The following is a 12,065-nucleotide window of genomic DNA, read 5'->3' on the forward strand; positions in this document are numbered from 1 at the left end:
TAACTTATACATTACACAGGGTGTAATGAAGGAAAGTAACTATGATAGTTCAGAATTGACTGAAGTGAATCTCGTTCCCATCGTCTGTCAAGCTTAATGATTGAGGGAAAGAAAGGGGAGTAACTCTGATAGTAATTTATACATTACACAAGGTGTAATGAAGGGAAGTAACTATGATAGCTAGGTCAGAATTGACTGAAGTGATTCTCGATCCATTCACCTGTCAAGTCCACTGATAGAGGAGAAGAAAGGGGAGTAACTCTGATAGTAATTTATACATTACACAGGGTGAAATGAAGGGAAGTTACTATGATAGGTCAGAATTGACTGAAGTGATTCTCGATCCATTCACCTGTCAAGTCCACTGATAGAGGAGAAGAAAGGGGAGTAACTCTGATAGTAATTTATACATTACACAGGGTGTAATGAAGGGAAGTAACTATGATAGCTAGGTCAGAATTGACTGAAGTGAATCTCGTTCCCATCGACTGTCAAGCTTAATATTTGAGGGAAGAAAGGGGAGTAACTCCTATAGATTAGAATATGTAAGTAATTTATACATTACAAATTACACAGGTGTAGTCCAGATTGGGAATAAAATGAACATGACGGAATATGCTGAACGAGAGTGGAGAGGAGACACTGACAAAGCAGCAACAATCAGACAGGTTGGTTAAGATCTTCATAGGATTGTATTTTCATTAGAGAAGCCTAAAAATTGTAGGCATTATAGGTAATCAGATTGTGTAAAATGTTACTGGGACCCATGGAGTATTGGAAATGAATCTTATGTTCACATCATGAAACATTCTTATAATATATAGTATTAATTAACTATTGATGTGGGAAACTGTGACTGGCCAAGACAAAATTTAAGATAATTTCATATATGAATTGTAATTTATACATTTTATGTCCATATTTATATTTGTAGGTTTTTCGTTAAAGAAGGTGACATCAGCTGCTAATACCTTTTACTCAAAGCCCCTGTCGATATAATTTAACTTAAACAAAATGAAAATATAATGATGATGGTTGTTTATTTAAACTTTGGCTTTAATTTTATTGCTAGGCATATACAGAAGTGGTTAAATTAACCACCTGCCAGAACCTGCAGCAGGTAAGGGGAGATAACTACTGCGGGATCCGTGGCTGTGTATATCAGTGCCTGTGTAATATGCACAGTCCTCGGCGTGTGTGGCGATCCCTCGACGACACACTTTCAACACTCCAAAAACACTTTGCTGATCCTGCGTCTAGCCTCCGGTTGTGGAACTTTGCTGGCCGTATAACCCCTCAGGAACCTCTATCACAGATGCAAGCTTGCCTAGCTTACTTATTCTCTAAGGTAAAGTCTCCCCTCAGGAGCCCCTTTCACACATGCAAGATTTCCTAATTTACTTATTCTCTAAGGTAGCTGAGTTTACCTTCGGAAGCATCTAGGCCTTTCACATTTGCAATTAACAAACTTTCTTATTCTGTAACTTTAAATAAAGTCTACCCTTGACGGCCCTATCACAGAAGCAAGCATGCCTAACCTTTTCTCTTACTTAAACAAGTCTATCCTCGACGGCTCTGTTACAAGAGTAGAATTGCCTATCTAATTTATTTTCTAAAGTTTCCCCTCAAGAGCCCCTATCACAGATGCTAGCTTGCCTAACTTACTACCTTGTAAAGCCCTATTACAGAAGCAAGCTTGACAAACTTACTTATTCTCAAAGGTTAAATCTACCCTTGGGATCCCCTATAAGCTGTACACCTGATTTCCAGATAAAGAAGTTGCAGCTTATTCACTGGAAAATATAGAAATTGTTAGCCCGGTGAAACTGCAAGGGGCTATATTGTTAGTCTTCATCTGTCTGTCTGTACACATCTTCTTTCCAGACAATAACTTGAGAATGAATTGATGGATATAATGATTTCCAGATATTTGAGAATGGATTCATTGATTTTACTAAAATAGATTGTTTTGGAAATGTTGATGTAAATCCATCATCAATAAATAAAGTTCATCATAATTATTATTATTATAGATGATATTTGAGAATGGATGAATTGATTATGATGAATTTTTATACGATAGTAGTTTAGGAGATAACACAGCTTGGAATCGGAGGGAAAGGTCAATTACAGACTGTCATTGTTATGAGGCAAAGCTAAGATCAATATGGTAGCTTGACTGACAGGGGACATACATTGCTTTAGCAATACCCTTAGAATGCTTGTCATTGATATGATAAATAGAAAGGTAGACAATTGCTATCTCCAATGTAGTGTTACACAACAAATCATTCAAGCTTATAGACTAAATGAAGATTTGTTACCATGTCCAATTGTCTATTCACAGTTTGATGATGTAGAGCAGATTTTGTCGTATGAAGATCGACACTCATGGACTATGTCCATGTTGAACTCTGACCCCGTTGGTGATGTCATGCTGATGGAGGGGGTTAAGCTTTTAATGCTGCTGGAAGCTGTGCGCCTTTACAATGCAAGTCAGACTGGAGCGGATGTCCCCATCTTTGTGTGGCTCCTGTTTGCTCGAGACACATCGGATACGCCTGCCAAATTTGTAAAGAACCACCTCAACTGTGTCGGAGGTTCTGCGGGATTAGAGCAGGTACGCCTCGCTATTTTATATTTTCTTAGTAAAAGAAATAAAGGTAAAAACAGTGCACCCATGCCCTAAATACATATGAAGGTAAATGTAGGTACTGTATTCGACCTAATAATTAATAAGCGCCAAGGACACTTAACATTGAAAAAAAGATGGGATGCTTAATGGGATGAAATTTCGGCTAATTGCACAAAATTATTGCACATAAAGATCATTGTTGCTAAATAGGTCAATTCTGAGGTGATGGGGGCGCTTATTGGGTCTTATACAGTATGTTTTAATTTATTTTTGCTAATTGTCAATATTGTGGTAAGCTGAATCTTGATTTGGTCTATGTGGTCTATTACAGGTGGAGATGTTTCTATTAGGCCATGTACTCGGTGTCAGTATACAGGTGTTCCGCCTCAGTCAGTTTGGTCAGGATGATTTTGTGTCGTTTTACCCAGAGAACGAATTGGAACAAATGCCGACTATCAGTTTACTAGCAGAGGATGATCGTCATTATAATGTAACTGTACCATAGCAGGCTACCACTCAATTTACCGACAGAGGATGATCGACGTTTTAATGTAACTGTACATTAGAGGGCCACCACTGAATTTACCGACAGAGGATGATCAACGTTTTAATGTAACTGTACATTCGAGGGCCACCCCTCAATTTAATGGCAGAGGAGGATGGACGTTTAATGTAACTGTGCATTCGAGGGTCACCTCTCACTGAAAATGTAAAAATTATGTACGACAATACTTTTGATCACTGTTTGTTAAGATGGTAGTAAATGCTGTTGAAAGTATCTATCTACTCTACCGATCAGTACACCTAACTGACAGATCTCCACTCTCCTTATCAGTACTGTTTACATACTCTGAAACTGTAAACGCACATATTTTAGCGATAATCTTATTTTAGGATTTTTTGCGGGAGAAATGCTGAGCTAAATACAGTTGCGATAATTTCATTTTCTGTATCTTTTTAATAACAATGATGTTGAATTCTCTAATTCATTATTGCGCTGTTCAAGATCACGTTTGCTAAAATTAGATTATGCGAAAACGCCAAAATAAGTTTGTTTACAGTGTATTGTTAGACCAACAGGGATGTATACATTTTTATTCACTCATCTAAGAAGTTCACTTATTCAGAAGACAATTTATTTTATAGACCAAATTGTCATACAAGCAGGACTCATCATAGTCATTCAATTATGGACAAGTTTCAATAAAATTGTCCTTAAAATTAAATTTTTGATCTTCAACAACACCAAAGATGCTGTAGTTGCTTTATTACGAGGACATATAATATTGATATCAGAGAGAGACTTCTTTGGCTACAAAATTCAGACAAGCCAATCAGACTACTAATTTTATGAAGGCTTTCTGGACCCCATAAGTAATAAGTCCCTTGTGTAAAAGTCAAGTATCACTCATACATGTACATACCTATTTATAAAGGTCTTTGGTATTTTTATCCCAATGATCCCATGCAATATGAATATATCCCTCTGGTGTTCAATGGAGACGGGTTTGTTGTGTGTGCAGCTTTTAGTAGATATCATTGGACGCAGTAATCAGCTCTTACACTCAAAGGTCAAAGGTCAATTTTACATGTACAGTGTAACTTGTCTAAACTTTTGTCACTTGGACCAGCATATTTGGCCAGTATAGGCAGGTTTCTAGATTATAAAGGTTTTAATCACTGTAAAACATGGTTCTGACGACCCTCTGGAGACCAACAGAATCACTTCTTGTATACACATGGTTTGTTATTCACATACATTTATATGCATTACAGACATCATATAGGAACATTAACAGTTAATGGAATTGTAAGCATGTGTGGTATACACATGATTTACTGTACTATCAATGATTACGAAGGAAAATGCCATACAATTACGCTGGAATACACAGGAATCTGGATTAGACAAGGAACGGTTTAAACAAGTTACCCTGTAAATGCCTTGGTGTAATGTCTGTCAATTGTCTGGCTTTCAAAGAAAGTTGTCTGATAAATATAAATTAACAATGAAGTTTTACACCGCCACTTTTCTGTTGTAGTGAATATTTTTACATACATTAACATTACTATCTGTTATTCAGTAAATAATATATATTTCTGACACTGGGTTACCAAGAATGATTTTCAATAAGAATTTTACAAACTATGAAGTAGGTGAGCGATTTATTTGACCTTTTGTTTAGTTTGAATTTTTATACTCTGTTTACCTTTATATTTTGTTTTATTTATTGAGAGATTATACTGCTGTGTCACTTTATAACATCAAATAGTAGGGGCAACATGTTAAAGATTCTTGTTAGATATTTCGTACGTGGAATTGATTGTTAAATCATACTTTTGTTATGTTATACAGTGTGTAAGAAAGAAATTGTGTGAAAGTTTATAATGTCTGAATACTGTTATGAAACAGTTATACATGTACACTATCAGGTTATTTTTTCAGGATGGAGGTTTTACAAAAGTATACTGGATGTTTCGTTTGTTAATTTTCACAGCTTTTAATTTGTACAGTTACAATGTTTCAGAATATCATAAAAGAAGATAAAAGTCAAAGAATAAATTCCTAAATGATATTTTCAGTTATGTCTTCACTACGTTGATTTTGGTTATTACCTAAAAATTAAATTTGAAGTTTTTACTTCATAATACAGAACAATTGGCCTTAAATAAAAACATTTTTGCTTTTGATGACACCATAACTATTTGAAATAAAAAAACAAATAAAAGAAAAGTTCACGATTTTTAGGAAATATTAAAGAAATTAGGAAAATTGTAAAGAACAAATACTGTTATGCTGAAAAATAACCTGATGTACAACATAGTACATATTCGACCTAATAAGCACCTACCGGGTATGTTTCTGTAAGTGCTCAATAATATGATCTTTCATGATGTTCAAATATAAAGTAAATCTAAACTATATGTTAGTTTTACAACTTCAGGTCTTAATTAATTATAATTTCCCCCAATCTTTGGCCTTCTTAAATTTACAAACTTCAATGTCATGAATGCTTATTAGGTCGAATATGGTATACACAATTTGACAGGGTGTACATGAATGTTCAATGTTACAAGCCCTAACATAATGATGTAATATTTGTCGAGTCAGAAACAATGGTATCATACCATTATTATATAGATGTTGTAAGTCTAGCGGCTTATGTAGATCGGCAATTGTATGATTTTTCTCAGGTTGGCACTTTTCGTTTCAATGAGATTAATAAAATTGATTTCTTTTTCACAAGAATCTATTTCATGGCACATATCAACTTTATTAGAGATGAGTAGTTAGTCCATCTGTAACTTACCCTCAAATAACATACCTGTCTTTCTCTGCTATTTCGATTATTGATATCTGGATTTCTATGATTAATTAACTTTTTCACCACTGAAATTTCGTAATGGACTAGTCTAGTCTTTGGTATAGAAGAGTCTAAATTTTTCTTCAGGGTTGAAGGAGTTAATATTGAACTGTGGAGGAAAGGTCGCTTGGTTACTTTTGCTCCAAAGATAATAATCATGAAATACAAACTGTACTGTTTCATGTTAAAAGAAAACGGTTATATCCTTATATAAAACTTATTTTAGCATTAAGCATTAATTCTCTAGCTTGTATAACACCCCCTTCTCCCTCCTTTAATTCATATGCCAAAAGTTATACAAATTCATCCATTTCATTAGATATGTAAAATGAAAAATATCTCCATCGATCAATACTATATTCTATGGATAAATACACTTTGATTAAACTCACCGTTCATGGTTTTGTTCGCTAAGCTACACCTGAACCTAACGGCAGTAACAATCAAATGATGGACAGATGATATTGATCAGATTCTGCATAAATATATAATATAGTTTCAAGTTTGTTGTTGTTTATGACTTTTGTAGATTTTGTAACTTATTTGGTCGCTGTAATTACTTACATGTGCTGTTTGTATCAATATCTTGGGTATCTATAAGCTAAAATAAACCATAGAAGACTTTTCCATAATTGTGAATCACTACTAGATTTCTCAGCTGCTGAATTTTGTGTTGCCCAATGTACATGTAGTTTTGCCTGGGAATGCTTTGAAGTTATGGTGACTGGGGTATTATATTTGTGATATTATAACACCTCAAGGATTTGTAATAGATGATCATTCTGTTCACTAGATATTTGTAAATTTTTGCAGAATATACTTTCGAAGTTCAAAGTATTTATAAAAGTAATTGAGAATAGAAGTTTTAATCTGTTGTAAACATTAATATACAAAGTGTATATATAATATTATACTGTATGTCAAAATGTAATATTAAGAGTCGTTTTGTGTCGAGGAAAATGGTACTGCAAGTATGAATTATATCCAAATTAGAATGCAATGAAGAAAAAAAATCAAAACTGTACATAAAGTGGTATGAAATGTGTATCTGGTGTAATATATATTTCTTCTTGGCATATTACAGGGTTAACTCCCTTGCGGGTAGGTAGCCATAGTGACGTCATTATTTTGTGGAAACTCTGATGTAACCAATGACTATTGGCAAGGGCGATAACTCTGTAGTATACAAATACAGAATAGTTGGTTATGAAATAATCTGCTTTATTTATTTGGTTATCACATTTTCTAGTTTACATGTTTGCAATCTCAGTTTAACCTATTTTTAGTACAAATTTAATACACCAACTTTCAATTCCCATCAGGGATCTTTATTTTGTATGAAAACATGAATAAGAAATACATGTAGTTCATTTTTGAAAAATTTATTTCTTAGTTTTCATACTAAATCTAAACTTTCTGATTGGCCAATTCTTTTTCCATACCTCTGTAAAAAAAATTTGAGAATGGCACAAAAACCCAACATAATATGTGACGACTCAATAGAGATGAATAATCTCTTGATAAATCAACAAAATTGTACATTTAAACAAATTTGGTTGACAAACTTTATGCAGATTCATACAGTTTGCAAACAGTTATTTTTTCTTAACCTGATGAAAATTAAAAATAGTGACTTCAATGCTCATCATGTCTTATCGATACAAAGTTTTACTTATTTATTCAAGTGTCTCATTGATATAGATCTCTATTCCTATATTTTAACAAAAGTCTCACCAACTCAGATTTGCTCATTATACTTTGTACTTACAAGTGAAATAGACAGATATTTTCGCAATTCCCTACCGGTGTTCAAAGATGTTACTTGTGTGAGATCTGATATTGGTTATGGATAAGTTAAATGCTTTCTGTTTGGATTTGAGACTGAAGTCAAAATTTGTCCAGCTATGTATATATAATATATATGCTTTGAGAATATTGATTCACATACTTGAGTGATGTGATTTGATTCCCACTGCAAGATGAACTTGTCAGCAGTTTTCACGAACTTAAATACCCACAATTAAAATGGAAAGAATTATAAGTGAAATAACATGTATAAATTATTACTGTTACAAATTAAAAAAGGCACGAACATTTCTCTTGCAAATAAACATTGAAAGAGGAAATGGCAAAATTTTCTCCTTGCAAAATTACACAACTGCCAGTATATAGTAACTATTGTTCCCCTTAAATTTCAGTGAAACTGAAATGCAAACATATGTCTAAATTTTAATGTAATATATCTCTTTTATGTTAACCTTCCATCATTGGTATGTATTGTACAAGCTTAAAATTCAGTTTAAGGGCCAATAATCATCAGTTGATAGGGGTGTGGACCAAGGTTTTTATAGCTATAATTTGCTTATTTGTGAGTTTGATGTTTTAGAACCTCTGCAAAATAAGAAATGAATTATGTGTATGTACAAATGTATTACTACATCTACATGGAAATATATTAAGATTTATGTACATGTAAAATAAGCTCTTGTGTTTCTATAGTCTCAACACCAGACTTTGACATTTTGACATATGATACAAAATCACTATCTGACAGAATGTCAAGTGTGGTTGCGGGGCAAGGAGAAACTCTTGCTTATGTTAAGAGATGATTGTACAATGTACTAGAAAAGTGTATGTGTGTTTTAGATGTATGTGAGCGAGGTATGTGTATGACTGTGTTTTATGTGCGTGTGCACAACTTTTAGACATAGGTGAGTAGTGTGTGTGTGTTGATTTGTGAGTGAGATGTATGTGTGTTTATGTGTGAGTGAGATGTATGTGTGTATCCAGTGTGATTAGGGTGTGTATGTGTTTTGTGTGAGTGTGGTGTATGTGTGTATCCCAGTATGTGTGCCAGCTTTACCGTTGATGCCTGTACAGATGTTACCATAGATACTGTATGTTTGTACACTCCACTGTCACTAGGTTACTCAGTGCAATAAAAGCCTATAAACTTTACCACCCGGACTTTGTGAATTTATTTCCTTTATAGACGGTGTTTCCTACTACAAATGTATGACATCGCTAGCCTGTGTTTTATCCTTTTCACCTTTTCACAGCTATTTGTCATTTAGATACAAGTTACATTGTGGTGGCTGGGGAGTCCCTGGAGTAAAATCATTAACCAATTGCCAGTATGAGTATACCTAGCAACTGCTCTAAGTAAGCAACCAGGAAGTGCTAGTATATTCAATATATTATCTATTTGGCTACCACAGCCTAGAGGTAGTGTCAGAAAGTCAAATACCTAAACCATTTCACTAGAGCCTGAAAGTTGTGGGTTAGTGGTCAGCACAGTGTGAAGGTTGTGGGCTAGTGGTCAGCACAGCCTGAAGGTCATGGGTTAGTGGTCAGCACAGCCTGAAGGTTGTGGGTTAGTGGTCAACACAGCCTGAAGGTTGTGGGCTAGTGGTCAGCACAGCCTGAAGGTTGTGAGTTAGTGGTCAGCACAGCCTGAAGGTTGTGGGTTAGTGGTCAGCACAGCCTGAAGGTTGTGGGTTAGTGGTCAGCACAGCCTGAAGGTTGTGGGTTAGTGGTCAGCACAGCCTGAAGGTTGCGGGTTAGGGGTCACCAAAGCCTTACAGTTTTTGGGCTAGTCACAACAGGTTGTGGGCTAGTGGTAGAGTTTCGCACACCTCAACCACTATACCATCACAGCCTAGAGGTAAAAGGATTTGTGATCATCACAGCCTAGAGGTAAGAAAGCTGTCTTACAGTCAGTCATCACAGCCTAGAGGTAAGAAAGCTGTCTTACTGTCAGTCATCACAGCCAAGAGGTAAGAAAGCTGTCTTACAGTCAGTCATCACAGCCTAGAGTGTATGGCTGCATTAAAGCTTGTAATTACAACCAAATGGTAGAGAGTTTGTAGTTTGTAGTTGTCGTATCATAGAGGTAAATGTCCACAGCCTAGAGGTGTTGCAATCACCATAGCATGGAGGTGGTTGACTTGTGGTCATCGCCAAAGGTGGAAGGTTTGTGGTGACCACAGTCTTGAGGTGAAGGGTTTGTGATCACTACAGCATAGAGATGGAGGACTTGTGGTTATTGCAGCTTAGAGGTGGAAGGCTGTCTTATGCTCATCAAAACCTAGTGGTGATTGGCTTGTGGTCACAACAGCCTAAATGTGGATTGCTGCTTTGTTTTAGCCACAGCTTAGAGCTGACGAGCTGCCTTGTGGTTTCAATAGCTTAGCGATGGCGAACTTGTAATTACCAAAGCCTAGAAAGGGCTTTCAATTTCCACAGTCTAGAGGAGCCTAGAGGTGGAGGACTTGTAATCACCACAGCATAGAGGTGGTGAGTTTGCGATCTCCATAGCCTAGAGGAGCACAGAGTTGAAGGGCATGTGGTCATTGCAGCCTAAAAGTGGAAGGTTATCTTGTGGTTACCATAGCCTAGAGAGGGAAGGTTATTGTGTACGCTAGTTGGGGTTGGAACAGCCTAACGATTGGGGGTTTGTGGTCACGACAGCCTGGAGGATTTTGTACACAGCCTAGAGAGTTACCTTGTGGTTGCAACAGCCTAAAGGTTGGAGGTTTGTGGTCACGACAGCCTAGAGGTGGAGGGTTACCTTGTGGTTGCAACAGCCTAAAGGATGGGTGATTTTGGTCACCACAGCCTAGAGGTGGAGGGTTACCTTGTGGTTGCAACAGCCTAACGGTTGGAGGTTTGTGTTCATCACAGCCTAGAGGTGGAGGGTTACCTTGTGGTTGCAAGAGCCTAAATGTTGGGGGTTTGTGGTCACCACAGTCTAGAGGTGGAGGGTTACCTTGTGGTTGCAACAGCCTAAAGGATGGGGATTTTGGTCATCACAGCCTAGAGGTGGAGGGTTACCTTGTGGTTGCAAGAGCCTAAATGTTCGGGGGTTTGTGGTCATCACAGCCTAGAGGTGGAGGGTTACCTTGTGGTTGCAAGAGCCTAAATGTTGGGGATTTGTGTTCATCACAGTCTAGAGGTGGAGGGTTACCTTGTGGTTGCAAGAGCCTAAATGTTGGGGGTTTGTGTTCATCACAGCCTAGAGGTGGAGGGTTACCTTGTGGTTGCAAGAGCCTAAATGTTGGGGGTTTGTGTTCATCACAGCCTAGAGGTGGAGGGTTACCTTGTGGTTGCAACAGCCTAAATGTTGGGGGTTTGTGTTCCACACAGCCTAGAGGTGGAGGTTACCTTGTGGTTGCAAGAGCCTAAATGTTGGGGTTTGTGTCATCACAGCTAGAGTGGAGGGTTACCTTGGTTGCAGCTCATCACAGCTAGAGGTGGAGGGTTACTTGTGGTTGCAAGAGCCTAAATGTTGGGGTTTGTGTTTGCTAGAGGTGGAGGTAGAGCCTAAAAGGTTTGGGTCACACAGCCTAGAGTGGAGGGTTACCTTGTGGTTGCAAGAGCCTAAATGTTGGAGGTAGCCTAGAGGTGCAGTGCTTTTTGTCTGGTCATCACAGCCATGAGTTGGAGGGCTTTGTGGTCCCCACAGATTAGAGGTGACGGGATACCTTGTGGTGTCCATAGCCTAGAGATAATCACCACAGCATAGAGGTGGTGAGCTTGCGGTCTCCGTAGCCTAGAGGAGCATAGAGGTAGAAGGCATGTGGTCATTGCAGCCTAGCTGCAATATCGTAGCCCAAAAGACTTTCAGACAGAAAATGGTGTCGGCCGAAAGGTATAGTAGGCCGTGGGGTACGTATATTCGTTCTAATTGCAGCCTAGAGGTGGAGGGTTACTTTGTGATCACCACAGCCTAGAGGTGGAAGGTTATTGTGATTAGAACAGCCTAGAGGTGGAGGGTTACTTTGTGGTCACCACAGCCTAGAGATGGAAGGTTATTGTGATTAGAACAGCCTAGAGGTGGAGGGTTACTTTGTGGTCACCACAGCCTAGAGGTGGAAGGTTATTGTGGTTAGAACAGCCTAGAGGTGGAGGGTTACCTTGTGGTTGCAACAGCCTAAAGGTTGGGAGTTTGTGGTCACCATAGCCTAGAGGAAATTGACAGTCTTGTGATCTCCATTCATGACAAATTTAATTCTATTTTTCGTTTCTTTTCGACCATAAGGCATTGTTCTCTCATTCAAAGCAAG

General features: G+C 37.4%; 2 protein-coding genes across 4 annotated transcripts in view; one reads left to right on the top strand and one right to left on the bottom strand.

Annotated features, from left to right (window-relative positions):
• LOC138329699 (serine-rich adhesin for platelets-like) overlaps positions 1–8,958 on the top strand; it is a 35,365-nt gene extending 26,407 nt beyond the window's left edge. For all 3 annotated transcript variants that reach the window (XM_069276961.1, XM_069276960.1, XM_069276962.1), the window contains 4 exons: positions 577–668; positions 1,073–1,348; positions 2,348–2,620; positions 2,967–8,958. In XM_069276961.1, the coding sequence (XP_069133062.1) occupies positions 577–668; positions 1,073–1,348; positions 2,348–2,620; positions 2,967–3,140 (815 nt within the window). In that variant the 3' untranslated portion in view covers positions 3,141–8,958. The remainder of the gene's footprint in view (positions 1–576; positions 669–1,072; positions 1,349–2,347; positions 2,621–2,966) is intronic.
• A 1,436-nt stretch (positions 8,959–10,394) lies between these two features.
• On the bottom strand, positions 10,395–11,586 carry LOC138329792 (basic salivary proline-rich protein 3-like). The gene is made up of 3 exons (XM_069277087.1): positions 11,484–11,586; positions 10,901–11,146; positions 10,395–10,750 (listed from the first exon to the last, which is right to left on the bottom strand). Exons 1-3 carry the CDS (start codon positions 11,584–11,586, stop codon positions 10,395–10,397), a joined length of 705 nt encoding a protein of 234 aa, XP_069133188.1.
• Positions 11,587–12,065: the final 479 nt, after the last annotated feature.

This window comes from Argopecten irradians, chromosome 8 (assembly GCF_041381155.1).
Source record: "Argopecten irradians isolate NY chromosome 8, Ai_NY, whole genome shotgun sequence".
Lineage (NCBI taxonomy): Eukaryota > Metazoa > Mollusca > Bivalvia > Pectinida > Pectinidae > Argopecten > Argopecten irradians.

Coding starts and splice junctions, on each gene's coding strand:
- LOC138329792 (XM_069277087.1), bottom strand. CDS start 11,586: ATGACCACATGCCTTCTACCTCTATGCTCCTCTAGGCTACGGAGACCG. Junction 11,147..11,483: donor TAGGCTATGGACACCACAAG/GTATCCCGTCAC, acceptor CTCCACCTCTAG/GCTGTGTGGAACACAAACCC. Junction 10,751..10,900: donor TAGGCTCTTGCAACCACAAG/GTAACCCTCCAC, acceptor CTCCACCTCTAG/ACTGTGGTGACCACAAACCC.